The 17,262-nt window shown below is 50.5% G+C and overlaps 1 protein-coding gene across 7 annotated transcripts in view; it reads right to left on the bottom strand.

Moving 5' to 3' along the window:
* The window catches only part of AMPD3 (adenosine monophosphate deaminase 3), a 46,138-nt gene extending 29,931 nt beyond the window's left edge, over positions 1 to 16,207 (bottom strand). For 2 of the 7 annotated variants that reach the window (XM_059135950.1, XM_059135958.1), the window contains exons 1-2: positions 10,505 to 10,639; positions 6,026 to 6,251 (exon numbers count right to left, since the gene is read on the bottom strand). In XM_059135950.1, the coding sequence (XP_058991933.1) occupies positions 6,026 to 6,251; positions 10,505 to 10,529 (251 nt within the window). In that variant the 5' untranslated portion in view covers positions 10,530 to 10,639. The other 5 variants (XM_059135967.1, XM_059135975.1, XM_059135993.1 and 2 more) reach the window with 5 other exon arrangements.
* Positions 16,208 to 17,262: the final 1,055 nt, after the last annotated feature.

The raw sequence follows: 17,262 nt of genomic DNA, 5'->3' as shown, positions 1-17,262 counted from the left end.
AACAGGCTGTCATCACACAACATGGTTGGTGTGTGAGATGCGCTGGAGATCTGGGGATCCCAGAGGAGACACCTGGTCAGACTGGGGGTGAGAGCAGTAAAGCAGCAGGGACAGAGAAGTCTCCCTACCTCATTCTCAAAGGGAGAGGAGAATACTCAGAATGTGCAGGCTTGTTTGAACCACTCCCCCACCCCTCCCCACACACACTCAGATCACTCTGGCAGCCTCTACCCCTCCAGATGAGAATTACCCTTTTAAAGGTTTGGCCCCAAACCTTTAGTCCCAAACAACATGGAGATTTATTAACAGTGTGAATCTGAATGCCATTAGGTGGACAGGCATCTCCCACTGTCCCCCATTGCTTCCACCATCACTGCACTGATTCCTGGGGAAGTGGGGACCCATGGTCTAAAAAGGGGAGCAATGATTGGGACCTGAGGTCACAGTCTATCCAGAAAAGAGAAAGCTGATACAGTTGACTATACTGGTGCATGCCCAGGAGGGGCGAGCACTCTGAGAAGGGATGCCAGGCCCTTGGGCCCCGTGGACAGCTCTTACTCTTTGCACACACCAAATGGCCAGTCGCCTGCCCAAGTGGTGTAGCTTTGGTTTGCACACTTGAAGCCTGTCAGGCATAAACACGGTCTCTCCCTTCACTTCCCTCTGATAACCTGCCCTCAACTGTCACTGTCTCCCTTGGCTCCCTCCTGACCAAATGTGGGTCTCCATTGCCTGCCTGCTCCCTTCTTCCCTCTCCCCAGTCCTTCCCAGCTGCCTTTCCTCCCAAAAGACCTCAGAGGTCAAAATGAAGTACAATCTTTGCTATCTTTTACAACAGGCCTAATACTCTCTATTCCTAACGTCAAAAACAAATGAATCAAACTGTTTTAAATGAAGCTCTTTGGGCCACCTGGGTGGTTCTGTCATTTGAGCACTGGACTCTTGATTTCAGCTCAGGTCTTGATCTCAGGGTCCTGAGATGGAGCCCCATGTTGGGAACCATGCTGGGCATGGAGCCTGCTTAAGATTCTCTCTCTCTCAAATAAATACATTTTTAGAAAGGTGAGTGCTGTGAAGTGTGTAAACCTGGTGATTCACATACCTGTACCCTGGGCGATAAAAATGTATGTTTATAAAAAATAAAAAATTTAATTAAAAAAAAACTTTTTAAAAAAATAAATGAAGCTCCTTTGTTAACAGCCCTGAATTTAAAAAGTTACCTACCCCTGATTTTAGAAATTTCATTAAACAGAATGATTTAATAACACCATAGCTGTACTACGCTCAATTCCTAACAAATACTGGTTTATCTATTTGACTTGGGAAAGTAGCTGTTCTAGAAAGCTATATTTTTCAGACAAAATCTAGTCCCCTTATACTCAATTAAAAAAAAAAAAGCCAGTTATGGTGTGGGTTTTCTTTTTTTAAATGAAATTCATATTTCCTATATTTTAATCAGTGCATGCTAAACACAATTTAAAATTCTCTTGATGACTCATAGTCATCGTTGTGTTACCTAGTCATGAGCTTAGAGGCATTTTGTCCCAAGACTACTGTGCTTCGAATTCTTGTGTGGCTTTTCATGACTTCCTCCTTCACTATTGACTGTCAGGTAATAACAATGACAAAACCAAACCAAGAATGCTGATGATGTTCCAAGCACTGTCCTAAGTAGTCATGCGTATTAGCTCACTTAATTCTTGCAAAGTAGGTGCTTTATTATCCTCATTGTGCAGATCAGGAAACTGGGGCCTGGCAGTTAAGAGCCTCGCCCCAAGGCCACTCCGTAGTCAGAGAAGGGCCGTCAATCTGAACTCCCAGGCCTGACTGCCACGCCTGAGCTCACAATCCCCACATGCCCCTTCTGCGCCCCTGCCCATGGAGATCCCTCTCCCCACTTCTAATCTCCCCCCTTAAATCTGTCACAAGATAAGAAACAGGACAACCACGGTTATTAGAACTCTCTGTAAAGAACAAATAGGAGAAGGGATGGGAGTATTGGGGCGATCACGGCTGAAAACGACAGGGTTTCTTTGGGGGCTGATAAAAATGATCTACAGTGGATTGTGGGGATGGCTGCCTAAGTCTGCAAATATAATAAAACGCATGAATTGTACACGTTAAATGGGTAGATTGTATGGTATGGGAATTATATCTCAATAAAGCTGCGTAAAAGGAAGAAACAGGAGAGCTAGGGAGCACTAATGTACATTTTGGCTGCATATTCTTCCTGTGGCCATCAGTATTGCCCTAAGTTGCAACTTTGTACTTTCGCTGAGTAGGTGAGCTCTGACTAGGGAGATGATAGGATTCCGTGTGGACAAAGGGACAGCTTCCGGGTACCTCTTGCTTCTCCTGTCTGCTTTTCTCTGCCCCCCCACTTTGATTCCATAGATTGCCCGCCCCACCATCTCACCTTGACCTGCCCCCAAGACCCAACAGGGACCTGGGACTCCCAACAGCCCCAATGTCATCTTCCTGAGGAGGCAGGGCGGGTGGCAAGCTGCCCTCGTTGCTCTCCTCATCCGGTCCAGCCGGCAAAAGGAGAGCTTCTCTGAGCAGCCCAGAGCACTGGCTCCTGGAGTCGGCCCCCTCCTAGAAGGGAGATGCCTGAACCCAGCTCGGCTCTTAAGAGCCGCTGCCATCCTGGACAGCCAGCCTCCAGGCCGCAGCACCTCATCTTTCCTACTCACCGTCCAGTTTTTCCTCTTTTACAAGAAGCTGGTTTACGTCTTGGTTTTAGTTTGTGCCCTCACATGAGACCTACAATTAGTCCTTTTTTTTTCTTTTCTTCTGTTTTCTTTTCTTTTCTTTTTTAAATAAGAGAGAAAAAGGCAATGGTTGTAAAGAAAGGCCTTCTCAAGTGCCAGAAATATTCAGGCTTGTCGGAGGAGCCAGGATGGGGAAGGGCTTCTTCCGAACTGGATGCCCTTTCTCATGCCGCAGTTCGAAACACAGAGCCACAGACTCCGGGTATCTGGAGATGTGCTGCTGGCTCTGGGCCTGTGGGCTCCTTGCAGAATGGCTCCATATGACCATTAATATCCCAGAATGTCAGGGAGGCACCAGAAAGAAAGAGGAAGCTGAGGAGAGAGCTCCTCCAGGGACGGCTCGCCTATGAGTATTTGCATAACGGTGCCTGTACTGAGCAGCCAAGCTGAAAGATGAATTAGGGCCATACAACTCTGAACACCACTGGGCTCTCCCACCGGTAAGTGCAGGGACCAGTCTAACCTTTGGGAGAAAAGCCAGTGGGCAGTGAAGAGCTTTGGCCCAGCTTCCCCTCCTTTCATTCAAAACCCAGCAATTAGACCCTGGTGAGGGGTACCCAGTGTCATTCCAGCACCTATAGGTGGAAACAAAGACCTCACCCCTGGCCGGGGATGGAAGAACCTCGTGATCGAATTTGGGGTTCTAGATTCCAAAGACACAAGTTCTAGTCCCTGCTCTGTCACTTCCTTGCTATACATCCTCGTGCAGGTTAATTTCACCTCTCTGAGCCCTAGTTTCCTCATCTATAAAATGAAGTCAGTAAGAACATCCAGCTAATCAGCTTGATGTGGGGGTTAAAGAAGGCAAAGCCCACTGAGCAACCCAGGACCGAGCATCTACTGCCATCGTCTCCTTGGTAGGGAATCGGGCAAGCCGTGAACAGCGACATGGGGCTTGCTGTGTGTGACCCAGGCACTGTCCTAAGCCCCTTCCATGTCAATCCCCTCATTCCTCACAATACCCTACAGAAGTAGCTACTGTTACCATTCCCACTTTATAGGAGAGGAAGGGACTAGAGCACAGAGAGTTTTCCTAATTTTCCAAGGTCACAGAAAATTCTAGTGAGTGGCAGAACACAGCAGTCCAGAGAGCTGTAGCTGCTCTCATGTGGTATCTGCAGCAGCAGTGAAGGAATAGGACATCTTTTCTCTGCCACCCTCCACTGCTCGCCACCATGGCTAAGTCCCCGGGTAGATCCTGGGGATACAGTGGGAGCCAGAGGCCAATCTCAAGGAGCTTCCAGAGAGATGCAAACTGAGACCACCGATCCTAGTAAGGAGGGACAGAACATGATTTCTGGAGAGGAGCCTACAGAAGAATTTCTGGAAACTTCGGAGCACCATGGGGACCGGAGTAAGAAGGTTTCCATTTTGCTGTTAGGCTGGGCATCCATAAGAAGAGAACCACCTCATTTTGCAGATGTCACCCTGTAATGGAAAGCGGCCTCAGAAACCCACTATTCGGGGCGCCTGGGTGGCTCAGTGGGTTAAGCCACTGCCTTCGGCTCAGGTCATGATCTCAGGGTCCTGGGATCGAGTCCTGCATCCAGCTCTCTGCTTGGCAGGGAGCCTGCTTCCCTCTCTCTCTCTCTCTCTCTCTGCCTGCCTCTCCATCTACTTGTGATTTCTCTCTGTCAAATAAATAAATAAAATCTTTAAAAAAAAAAAAAAGATTAAAAAAAAAAAAAAAGAAACCCACTATTCCTAGTAACAAAAAAATGCCAGGACTTCTTCTCTTCTCATTATTAAGGGTCTAAAATGCACGATTCATAAAACACAGAGGGCCCTGCACACCATTCAGTTCCTAGAGCCAGCCCTCTGTTAAGCCAGTGCAGGGGGGGAGGGGATCTCCACAGTCCTGCTCTTCTTGACCCTCCTGGGATGCGCACACTGCGGGGCCAACAGCCACACCCCCTCACCCAGCACCGGCTGGCACTCACAGCTGACAGATGGCACCCTCTACCCCTTCACTTCGGGGGCTCAGAGCCCCTCAGAGGAAGGAAAGCACTTCTTTTGCACGGTGAAGCTGTTCTTGCCTTTATACCAGTACTCAGCTTTTCACTTCTTTCCCAACACATTAAGGTAAGACTGAAATTCTCAGCTACCAAGAAAGCAAGGGGCTTGCCTTTGAAAATAAGGAGGCATCTTAGGAAGGACCTGATTGCTATGAGGTCCCAGGTAGGGCTCAATATCCACTATGTTCGTTAGCTCTGGGGTCTGCCATTGCTGGCTAGGCAAGCGCCCAGCTAAAACCCCACCAGACGCTTTCTCAGAGCTCTTTTCTTCCTCAATCGCACTCTGCTGGGTGAGATAAACTGAAAGAATGAGGACTTCACATCTCCCTTGAACTAAGATCCAAACTTCTTCTCAGGGAGCCCAAGGCCAGCCTGACCTGAGTCCTGACACTCCCTCCAGCGTGAGATTCCTCCCTCCTTCTCTCTGTCTGTCTGTCTGTCTCTCTCTATCCTTAAACTCCTTATTCATCCACATCATAGCACCCACACTAGGCCTGTTTGTCCTCAGATCCACTCCTCATCTTCCCCTGTGTTTCCAGCATTGTGTCAGCTGGCTTCTGGCTTGATCTGACTGATGGTAACCACTGGGAGAAACTGGAAGATGCCAGAAGGATTAAAGCCAGGCATCTCCTGCTTCCATCTTGGAAGCATCTCATGTCTCTACCCCCTCCGTACCCATGCCCTGCATTAAAATCCTATTTCCAGTACTTCCATGGCTTCTGTTTTTTCTGGTTAGACCCTCACTGATACAGCCCTTATCAGAACTTGCTATATTTTATCTAATTTTTCCCCTTACTTAATTATGGTCTAGACCAACTAACTGTAAGCTCTACAGGGCAGGGACTGTATCTATTTTGTTCTTTAGTGATCCCCAGTGCCCAGCACAGCACTTGGCAAATAGCAAATGGACTCATTTAAAAACGCCAAGCACTTGTCAAGTGGTGAAAAGAAGTGAAATTGGTGTTTCCCAAGAAATCCTCAAATTCCAGTAAGAATGTGGAAATATCATTTGCAAATGATGTGTTATTCAAACAGCAGCAGAGAAAATGGCGGTTTTGATCTTTCCAACTTAACCCAGGCACTGAAACTTTCTTCAAGAAATGAGTGGTAAATTGAGTGGTCTTGGTTAAGAAACAAACTCAGCTCCCAGGGAGTGGCCAGCTCATCTCAGGACACACACCCACAGCCTGCAGGGGCCTGCACAACTGTGCATATGGGCACTGGGCCATGGGGACAGACCTTTTCGCCGTCTCCACAGACTTCTGCTCCGCGAGCTCCTTCTGCAGCTCCCTCTCCTTGGCCTCCTTCTGCCCGATGGGGCAGTCCTCAGGGACGGTGAAAAGGGACAGGGCATCTTTGCTGTCCTCTTCCCGGAGCACTTTAGCAAAGACCTTCTCCGCCAGGAGCCGAACCTGCTCATCCACCTCAGAGATATTCAGCTTGGGAAACTGGCGTGGCATCTCGGCTAGCAGAAAAAGAAACAAGCGTTAACCTTCCTGAATTCCTGGAAGGCCTGAGTCAGCGGGGTGGGGGAGGAGAAGGTACTAAAATAAGGGCCTGACCCTTAAGGTCAGTTGTCTTGCTCAGGAATTCCCCAGAACAAACTCAACAGCCCAATTTTAACAACTAGCTCCATAGGGCGCCTCGGTGGCACATCCCGTTAAACTTCTGAGCCTTGGTTTTGGCTCAGGTCCTGATCTCAGGGTCATGAGACTGAGCTCCGCATTGGGCTCTACGCTTAGCAAGGAATCTGCTTAAGATTCTCTCTCCCTGTCCCTCTGTCCCTCCACCCACTCTCTGTCTCTATCAAATAAATACATAAATCTTAAAAAAAAAAAAAAAACTAGCTTCATAAGTCATTGGATGTGAAGAGGGTAGCACCACTCACATTTCATGAGAAAACAAATTCAGAAGTCCAAGAATGAATTGTCTATGTGCGCTTCTTTTGTCCAGAACTCAAGGAACCCACAGCACCTGGGCAGTCCCACCTTTCCCGGCTTTGTTTCCACGACGGGGAAGGGAGAAGAGAGTTTAGGCTCCCTCCTGCAGACGGTCCAGAGGCCATCTGGGAACAGCAATGACCAAACCTCACTCCCTCCTACACAGAGGGAAGGTCTGTGACGAGCCTAAGGTCCTACTAGATGACCACAGTGCTCAGGGGAATCCATAGCTTCATTCTTCCTCACATGCAAAAAGGCCTTTTTTTGAAAAGCAGCAGTCTACTGCCATGGGTCTACCATCTCCGAGACTTTGTGGAACTTTGAAGAAGACACAGCAAATAAAAGAAAGTTCTCGAGTCAGGAATACTCTTTACCTTTCACAGCCCAACTGAAAACTCACTTCCTCAAAGAAGCTTGCCTTATCTGCCTACTACTTCCTTACTATCAGTAGGTGGCCTAAATTACCTGGGTGGTTCCTTTCTTTCGACGGGTACATAGGACGTATTAAGTACACTCTGCCAAACGCTTTCTATTTATTCATTCGGTTAATCCTATTATTCACATTTTACAGATGAGAAAGTGAAGGCACAGAGAGCTAATGTGCCCGGGTCACACTTTCATTAAGCCGGCGGACTTGTGCTGTTCTCAGCCTTTGCCACGCCCCGCGCCCCCTTTCTTCTCTGAGCCTCTGCTCAGGGATTTGAACCCAGGCACCTGGTTCCCACGTCTGTCTTCTTAACCACTGCACCCTAGAGCTTCTCCTTGTCCACCTGGGCGTCAGGGAGGTCTCCTCACTGTCCCCAGCATCACATTTATGGAATGGGTGAATACTGCATCCCGTCAACGAGCCCCCTTCACTAGGAGCAGCTCTGGACAAGGAGTGTCCTGTCTACCTATTACCACAGTTTCTCTGAGGATGGTTTAAAGAGAGAGGTGGCTTAGTTAGTGAGAGAGGAAGCTGAGGGTAAGGCAGGACCCAGATGCTGTGTGGCCAGGAGGGGAAGCAATTACGGGGGAGGAGGGGTTCACTGAGCAACCTTAGGACAGTCACTCTCTGGGCCTCACAGTTTTCTCCACTGTGAGATAAAGACTAAGCAGTCTCCCAGGCCCTCTCAGTTCTAAGTGCTGTAATTTCTAGGTACCAGAGGGGTTTCCAAAGCTCAGGGAGGCTTGCTGCTCTGGTCTTCTCTGTGGCCACTGGGCCTCATTCATTATACAGACAGGAAGAAGAAAGCAGGCTAGCAACACCTGTCAAAGTACATCTGTGGTCCCTTGATTGTGAAGCCAATTTCCTCCTTCCTTCCACCCACAGGGCCATGCCTTTCCTGGGCCTCTCTCCCCTCCAGCAGGTTCAGTGAGAGGGCACTGCTGAGGAGGAAGGAAGTTGGCACACAACTGTATCGGTCTGTGGGGGCAGAAAGCAAAACAGCAAAGGCCTGACCTGCACGGAGGAAGGGGACCAGGGCTAACTGTGAAGATGTCCACATCCTGATAGCAGACAGAAAGGGAAGCTGGAAACCATCAGAACGGGGCTTGGAGAGGAAGGTGACGGGAGAGAAATAGAGAGGAAGACAAAGAACTAGAGCCAGGAGGAACTGGAGGGTGAGAACAAAGCTGGACCCCTGTCCCCCCTACCCTAAGGCTGCGGGTCAACTACAGAATTCCAAAACCTCACAGGGCATCTCCGAAGTAGACATCAAACAGGCCCCAGGCAAGGGGCAGCGAGGGCCATCAAGTATCTACGCCATTTGATAGAGTAAACCCACGTCCAGAAATGGCTTCTAAGAAAAGAATCTGCAGGAAGGAAAGTGCAAAGACGTTTACCTGCACTATTCGTATGTAGCTTTAAAATGTCCAAATGAGAGGGCGCCTGGGTGGCTCAGTGGGTTAAGCCGCTGCGTTCGGCTCAGGTCATGATCTTAGGGTCCTGGGATCGAGTCCCACATCGGGCTCTCTGCTCAGCAGGGAACCTGCTTCCCTTCCTCTCTCTCTGCCTGCCTCTCTGCCTACTTGTGATCTCTCGCTGTCAAATAAATAAATAAAATCTTTAAAAAAAAAAAAATGTCCAAATGAGAGCATGCTCACTTGGGAAAAAAAAAAAAGTTAAACAACCAAAATTATAACTATGAGGAAAATGCAATCACATAAAAAAGTGCCATGAAATGACAGTACATGAAAAAATTAATACATAAAACTGTACCCATGCTTTGAGTACAGTGATATGAAAATACCTCCCCTTAAGGATAAAGGGCTGCAGGAGAGATACTCAAATGACCAGATGGCAGGATTGCCTGTGTGTGAGGCAATATCTGATTTTTATCACTAATGTTGTTATAATGCCGTTTCTTAAAAGATTTACTTATTTATTTTAGAAAGAGAGAGAGTGTGTGCATGAGAGGGGGCGGGGAGGGCTGGGGAGAGGCAGAACCCCTGTTGAGCAGGGAGCCTGATGAGGGGGTTCTGTCTCAGGACCCTGAGATCTTGACCCAAGTCAAAATTAAGAGTCAGAGGCTTAACCGACTGAGCCACCCAGGTGCCCCTAACACTGTTATAATGTCATTTTAACGAACACAAAGAAGAGAGAGAGAAAATAGCCTAAAGAGTTTCTTAAAGAGAAAGGAAAATAGGAAAAAAATTGTGAACTTCTACATCCCAGGTTTTGGTAATTAAGGTCTTCTCCCACTTAACCCACATCAGAAACAGGCCAGCTAAGGGAATTATACCATTGAGACCCATCTCTTCCCTGGACAGAACCTGCCCACCACCACCTTCCTACCCCTAACCCTTACCCTATAAACACACCCAGGCATGAACCAGCCACAGCGTACCAGGCCTCCTCAGAAATGGGGTTAGGGTGGGGGTGGTTCTTCGTGTCTGAGGACTCTTCTGCCAGATCCTGCCATGTCTTTACACAAAATTGACTTTGCTGAAGTCAATTAAACATACTTTCCTGGAGGCAGCTTTCTACAAAAAATCTTCTTTTTTCTTTAAATAGTTTAAATCAGCCTTTTCCAAAGTGGGTCCCATGAAAAGTCGATACTTGTTGCTGGTGAAACAGGTCTTGTGGTCAATTATCAGGGAGATGCTCCATCCCATAGTTCCTGACCCTGGATTCCCAAGACACATCAAAGGCCCGAGGACACTTCCCCATCTAGATCCCTTTTGTCGCAGAACCCATAACCATCTCCTGCAGAATTACTACCAGTGTCTTAAATAAGTGGGGGAGACTTCATTCCGTACCACAGTATGGACCGAGGAACCCAGCTGGGGTGCCAGGCTAAGTCAGTGGGCCTCAGGAGCCAGTTATAACCCTGTCTTCTGGACATCCTGGGCAGACAGCTCCCACCTGCTGACCCCTCCCTCCATGGCTCGTCTCTCTTCGCAGACCCAGAGACACCTGGCAGGGCAGACATGCCCAGAAAAGCCAGCTGTGTTGATGCTAAGCAGAGGCTCAGCTACAGCTGCTTCTTCAAGCCTGGTTTTCAACCGTTTGTCAACCGTTTGTCAGCTGAAGCCACCGGCTTGGAAGGCTTAACTGTGAAGTCAATCAGCTAGGGTATAGCTTATCCCGTTGTTACAAATGACACCCTCTGATGGGCTTGGAGAAGTGGCCCAAGGTTAGAAAGCTATAGAATGCCACCAGTGTCAAGAAACAGCTTTTTCATGGCTCTACAACCCCTTCAGAAAGGAAGCACAGGACCCCTTAAGTCCCCTCCTGACAAAAGAAGCCGTCTCTTGCTCTTGCCATATTCCCACTGTCAGCACCCATGACACAGACCTGAGCCTGCTGCTGGAGTCTCCATGGCTGGCCCCAAGGATGCCACACGGGCGACACGCTCGGGCCATGGGCCGTGTGCATCCGGGAGGCTGAGCTGAGTCAGTGTGACAGCAGCTAGCCTATCCTGCCTGCCGCGGCTGGGGTGGGAGGTCTCTGCTTTGCATATCTGTGCGCAGCCTTGAGTAAGAGCAGGAAACGTCCGGGCTGGAAATTCTTCCATGAATACGAAATGTAAGTGGAAAATTTCCAAAGGTCCTAAAGGGCCCAAGTGATGCCAACTCTCCTCAGCGGCTGCGTGCGGCGTGTGGCATCCTGGCGGGGTTCGTGCCCCTCTCCGGAGCCAGAAGCTAAAGCCGCTGCTGCCCGACCCAGCTGAACATTTGGCCTTCCTGACCAAGCACAGAAGCCACAGCTTCCCTCTGCGGACCAGACCCCTGACAGCCCGGCAGGAACAGGCCGTACCGTCCCCTCGGCTGATTCCATTCGAACCCCGCGGCAGGCCTGGCCTGGCCACCAGGTTCATTTTACCCAAGGGATGGCCTAGGCCACAACCTGCCCCGCCTTCCCTCAGAAGGCCCCCCCAGGGAACCTCCCAGAAAGCACCCCAGGACTGACGGGGAGGTGCTGAGCCCAGCTGCCAACAGAGTTCCTCCTTCCCCTGCTCCTCTAAAAGAGCCGAGGACTCTGACCTGCTCCCTGGTTCCCAGGAAAGGACAGGGACTCTGGGAGAGGAGACTTCTCAGTACAGGAGCAGGCTTAGGATGAAAGGCTGGCATGCCTTGTCCCTCTGCTTCCTTTCTTCCCTGAAAGGACCTGACGTCCCAGGTGACTGGGCAGCCTAACAGGCTCTACCAGAGCATGAGTGCAGCAGCGCACGTGTGCACACGCACACACACACGCACACATACACACGCACATACACATACACACATACGCACGCACCAGAACGGAAGGCCATCCTTCCTGACCCACCTGCTTCCCCCACCCCGTCCTCCTCCTCTTACTGCCACTCTTGACTCCCACGTGGGCCTCCAGCTCTGAGGAGCCTTCTGGGCACTGGCTGCCCTCGACCCCCTGGCCACCGCGGCTGCTACTCTCCCTGGGGACGGTGGTGTGGCCTCAGGCAAGCCACAGAAGCAGTCCCCTGAAAGCACGGCTTAGAACGGTACCGTGACTTAGACAAATGGTGTGGGTCTGAGAAGTAACCGTGAGCAAAACAGCTATTTCTGTGATGCTGTTGACATCCTGGGGACAAGAGCCCAGAAAGGATGGGTCAGTTGTTTACCAGGAGGCTAGTGCTAGTCCTGACTTGGACCTGAGTCACCTCCTCGTGTCCAATCCTGAGATTGCGCCTTCCTGAGCCCACATAATGATTCCTGTGTGTGCAGAGTGGGATTACAGGGTTGACACATGATCCTCGGGCTGCCGCTGGGCTTTAGCTACCCAGAGATTACAGCCCACCTGTCCTCACAGCTGTTTCACAAACAGTGAGATCAGCAAGCTACAAGCAACCTAGAGGGAGGGTAATATTTATTCATTAGATAATTAAACGAACTTAAAGCATATGGGAAAAACATCCAGGTCCTTAGTACGGTTCTGCCAGAAGGGAAGAAGGGCAAGTGAGTCCTTCTGCTGAAATGTTTTGGGGAGGGGAAGGTACAACAGGGGTCTGCAGTGGGAGCATTCTAGCCCATGCATCTGAGAATCTACCTGGATTCAGTTCAGGGAATTCTATTCTGCACCTGTAACCGGACCGTGGACAGCCTCAGTCTAAACAAGCACTTTCCAAAGTGTGGTGTGTAGAACATATAAGGTCAGAAGGCTTAGAAAATACTGCATACCATGATCACTTATTGGGATTCATGCACAATTTCTACTAGCAGATTCTAAACATCAGAAGTCCTTTAGTAAAGCAAGCTGTTTGACTCTGTTGAGCCCAACATACTTACTTGAGCCTCTCACTACTGCCACCATAGGAAAAAAGACCTATTAATATCTGTGGCACAGACTTTGGAAAATGCCTTCCACCTGAGCCTTCATTTTCCGGCATAGAGAAAGCTGCCTTCCTGACACTCAGGTATGGATGTGCGATCCACACCATCAGGTCTGGACAGAGATGGGCAGCAGCTCAGTCAAGATAATAGAGGTTAGGGTGCGCCTGGGTGGCTCAGTGGGTTAAAGCCTCTGCCTTCGGCTGGGGTCATGATCCCAAGCCCCGCATCAGACTCTCTGCTCAGCAGGGAGCCTGCCTCCTCCTCTCTCTCTGCCTGCTTCTCTGCCTACTTGTGATCTCTGTCTGCCAAATAAATAAACAAAATCTTAAAAGAAAAAAAAAGATAATAGAGGTTGGGACAATGGCCAAGGGTCCTGCTAGAGCCAAAGAGATAGAAGAGCTTCCAGAACTGTGGCAATGTAGGCGCCAACTGTGACTCTCTGCCTTGGGAGGGCAAACTACGCTCATGACCTCACAAGTCCATCTTGAGCCCAACATGTGGCCTAGAAGTCTCCTTGGACTAAGGAGCACGGGTCCCAAGCTCAAAGCCTTATTTCCTTTTTGAACAAAAATTAAGGCAAGATGTGATAACCAGGCCCAGGGCCTGTATTCTCCTGCCCAGGAAACCAGACTGCATTCACAAACACCAGGACAGGAAAGGCTGGAATCGAATTGTGTCTCACCGAGAAAGATAGTACTCTCCCTTCCTCTGAAAGGATGCTTTGGGCTTGCCTCTAAGGGTTCATTTTTCCTTCTCATCTTTCTGAGGTGTGCATGACTCTCATGGGAGTGGGACAAAGGGGCTTAATGGCCAAATAACAGCTTCATGGCAAACCCTGACCACCTCATTCACTATTATATCTCTCTGTTGCCTAGAAAACAGTAGGTATCAATATAATCATTGAATGAATGAATGAGTGAATGAGTTAAGTGATTAATCTATCTATAGCAATCTCAAGAGTCAGTACAGTATATGGTTAAGTATATAGGCTCAAGCCAGACTACCCAGGTTTAAATCCTATCTTACAGCTTAGTTGCATGACCTTGAGCAAGTTACTCAGTTTCTCTGGCTCGGTTTTATTCCCTATAAAATGGGGATAATAACAGTACCAACCTTGTAGGTTGCCATGGCAATTAAGTTAGTTAGCATGTGCAAATATGCTAGAATAGGCTTAGAATAGTACCTGGCACATAGTATATGTTTTATAAGTATCATTTATCAACGTCATCGTCATCATGGTTTCAGGTACAAGTAACCAAAAGTGAAGTTTCATCTAGGCACTGAATCCTTCTATTCAATATTACTTATGGAGCACTATTATGTGCCAGGCACTCTCTCAAGCTCCTATTTGGGAGCAAAGAGAGGGAAACCATGTTTAAATGTGAAACCAGATCAGGAGAAACAGCCTTCTCCATGATTGATACTTCTTGCTGACTCTGCATGGCCAGTGTTCCGGCCATGAGCCCCTCTTTCTACGCCCCAGGCCCCTTATATATCAAAGCCCAAAGACAGGGTCTCCTCTCCTCCATATGCAGCCAGCACACAGAAGATCTAAGGGATTAATATATTTGGGAGAAGAACCAGAAAGGCCAATGAGCTTTAGGGGAGAAAAGGTATCTTCCTGCTTCATCCCATGGTTATATTTTATCTATATTTTATCTGCCCGTGATATTTTCACGATCTGGGTTTGGCTTTGAGGCCATTTGAAGAGCTATGTATTTACCTAGTATCAGGACAAGAAAAAGAGGCCTCACCTCTCAAAGAACTTTTTGACCTAGCTGAAAGCTACTCATCCATCATCTCGGATCTTAAAAGGACTAAAGGTGTGCTGAGGCTGGGGCCAAGAGATCCAAGAGGCTCCCAGGAACCCATTCATGCAAACTCCATGATTCTTAGGGCAGCTCAATTCCATTAACTACACAGCAAGCCAGACCCTCAGAGTTTCACCCAGGGAAGTAGCCAGCCCAGGCTTATGACTCCAAACCTGCAGCCAACACTCGGAGAGGTGAGAGCTAATAGGAGCTCTGTCTTTCTGACTCAGTAGCTCAACTACCACTCAGCCAAAATGCTTCACAGCGAGGGCTTCAGCCACCATCAGCTTTTCCCTGAAGCTGACCAAATGTCAGCCACCACATCATAGGCTCAGGACCATGCTAAATTTTTTTCCTTCCAGCTTTCACCTGGCTCCTTTGCTAACTTGTCACCCCCAAGCTTCCAGACACATGCAAGGACCTAAAGTCTGGGGTAATGACACTGTAGTTAGCAAGCCTCTCCTACTCCAGGGTCTCTCAAAACTTCCCCCAGAGGCCTCTGCCAGGGGAGAGGAGCCATTAGGAACTCTGCTGGCAAAGCAGCTACCAGGAAGTTCAAGGGCAGAAAGCAGACTTTCATAGGCCAGTACACCTCCCATGCTGGGAGGCAGCCAAAGAGGTAAGGATGAAGGCCTCAAATGAACCCACACCCTGTCATTCTGTCCATCCCCCTGCCTTTTAGGTGGAAAGCCGACCTCAGCAGTGGGCATCTGGCTGAACGTCAAACACCTAGAAACTTGTACCGGACCTTAAGGGGCAGCTTGTCTCAGGTCCCTCAATTTCTATAAACCTCTCAAATCCAACGTAGGCCGCCAGGGAACTGAGATGAGGCTGGCTCACCTGACGTGTCTGGAGCCCAGGCCACCGCAGAGACAGCAGCAGGAGCACAGGGAAGGGCCAGGACAGGGCTGAGTCCGGGGTTGGCGCCGCCGCCAGGGTGGCCTGGGAAACCCAGAGCCAAGGTTCCGACCTCCGGGGGCTCGGGCTCCCGTCCTGGGCAGCAGGGGCCGCGGGCCGCTGGCCCAAGGTCAGCAATGCAGCATCGCGCGCACTCATGGGCTCCGGGGCCGGGGCCAGGGCCCAGCCGTGGGCCTGAAGGGGGCGGCCTGCGGGGCTGGAGGGCAGTTGGCCACGCCGGGCAGGGCGCACCGCAAGCGCCGCGGAGGGGCTGCCCCGCACCGCAGCCAGTACGGGCCCGGCCGGGGCCAGGCCGCGCCCCCAGCCAGCTGAGCGGGCGCTGGCCGTGCAGACCGCGGCGGGGGCGGGGACCCAGTGTTCTGCCGGCTCAGCGCCGCGGCGCCGGAGCGCCCGCACCCTCGTACCCCTGAACCCCCGGCCGGCCCGCCGGGAAGAGGTGAGCCGCCTCCTCGCAGAAGAAGCCCGCCAGCCGCGCGCCGCCCGGGTCGGTGCCCTACCTGGGCGCGGAGCCGAGAGGCGACGAGCGGGCAGCAGAAGGGCGCGGGCCGGGCCGCCGCAGCCGCGCAGGTCCGCCTGCCCGCCACCCACCAACCAGGCCTGCCCGCCGCTACCTGAGGCGCCCGGGCGGCGCTGCCAACAGGAAACTTGAGAGCGCCGGGGGCGCGGTGGCCGCCCTGTCCCCCCCGCCGGCCGGAAGCGCGCCCGCCGCAGCCCGGGGTCAGCCTCCAGCCCGGCTCCTCGAACTCGCCTCCGCGGCCACACGCCGGGCCCAGAGAGCGCTCGCCGCGGTGGTTGGACCTGCCCGAGCCTCCTCCCTCACCATGACGTTTCCCAAGGTGAGAGTCTGGGGTCACGGCCCCCAAACAGGTGACTTACTCCCTGTAGCTGAACGAACCCGCAAGCATCAGCCGGGTGTCAGCCTAGTTCCTTGGATCACCTTCTTGCCCCTCCCAACACGCGCGCGCCCGGGAGCGCGCGCGCGCGCGCGCACACACACACACACACACACACGCGAATACACACACGCCCTCACACTCCCATACTCACTCCTTCCCCCTGCTCTCCGGCTTGTACACCTGCTCCTCTGAGTCCCGACTGACCTCCTAGTTGCTAAATCCAGCGGGTGCCTTGTAGCCCCTCGGCTCTCTCCAGGGTTTGAGCCTGCTGACCACGCCTTCCTTTCTGGATCGCTTGAAGTACAAAAGTTTCCAGAGTTGGCGCCCGCCGCTTTCTCTCCAAATTTCCTACATACCTTGGTGACTACACTTCCGGCCTTGGAGGCCCAGCTTTTCATTGTGGTGTTCCGCCAGGTACCTGCGCAGCCTGTCCCCTCGATCACTCTGCAGGCCTCCCCAGCAACCTCCTTCTGCCTAATGACTTTTGAGCCTCACCTCCAACACAAAATGTCCTAGAGCTGCAGGTGGCAAATCCAGCTTCCTGGGGGCCATCTCCACTGGAGATTTGTAGTCCCAAACTCAAACTCCCAATTTCCGCCCAGGAATGTGCCATAACCTGCTCCTGCTCCTGTGTTTCCAGTCTTAGTGAATGATAGCACCACCTTCCTCTCCAGGCCCTATCGGGGAGCCATCCTTGACTCCCTGCTTATCATCTCTCCCATCAAACCTATCACCAAGGGAGGAGATGGAACCAGTCATTAGTCATTAGCACCCACTGTGTCTTCCCTGTGCCAACTGCTGTCACTAAGTGGCCTCCCTTAAACATCCAGTTTTATTCCTTCTCCCCCACAGACTGGTATTTACAGTTTACTTATTTATAAATGATATGCACATACAACTGTATTAATATTATGCAGCATACCTAAAACGGATGTCAAACAATGTGGTTAAGATAATACTTCATGTTTAAAAAAAAAATACTTCATGTTTAATGAATGGTACAATAGACCTTTTTCCTTTCGCTTTAAAGTTATTTGCAAAAATCTGTTGAGGGAGAGCAACGTGATTAAAAATGGTCTTAATAAATCTTAGTTTAATATCTTGTGAATCTACAAAGTATGTTCTTAAGTTCAGTTAAT

This window comes from Mustela lutreola, chromosome 1, assembly GCF_030435805.1.
Source record: "Mustela lutreola isolate mMusLut2 chromosome 1, mMusLut2.pri, whole genome shotgun sequence".
NCBI classification, from domain to species: Eukaryota; Metazoa; Chordata; class Mammalia; order Carnivora; family Mustelidae; genus Mustela; species Mustela lutreola.
The sequence above is the reverse complement of the archived record's forward strand: the minus strand, read 5'-3'. Positions and strand labels throughout refer to the sequence as shown.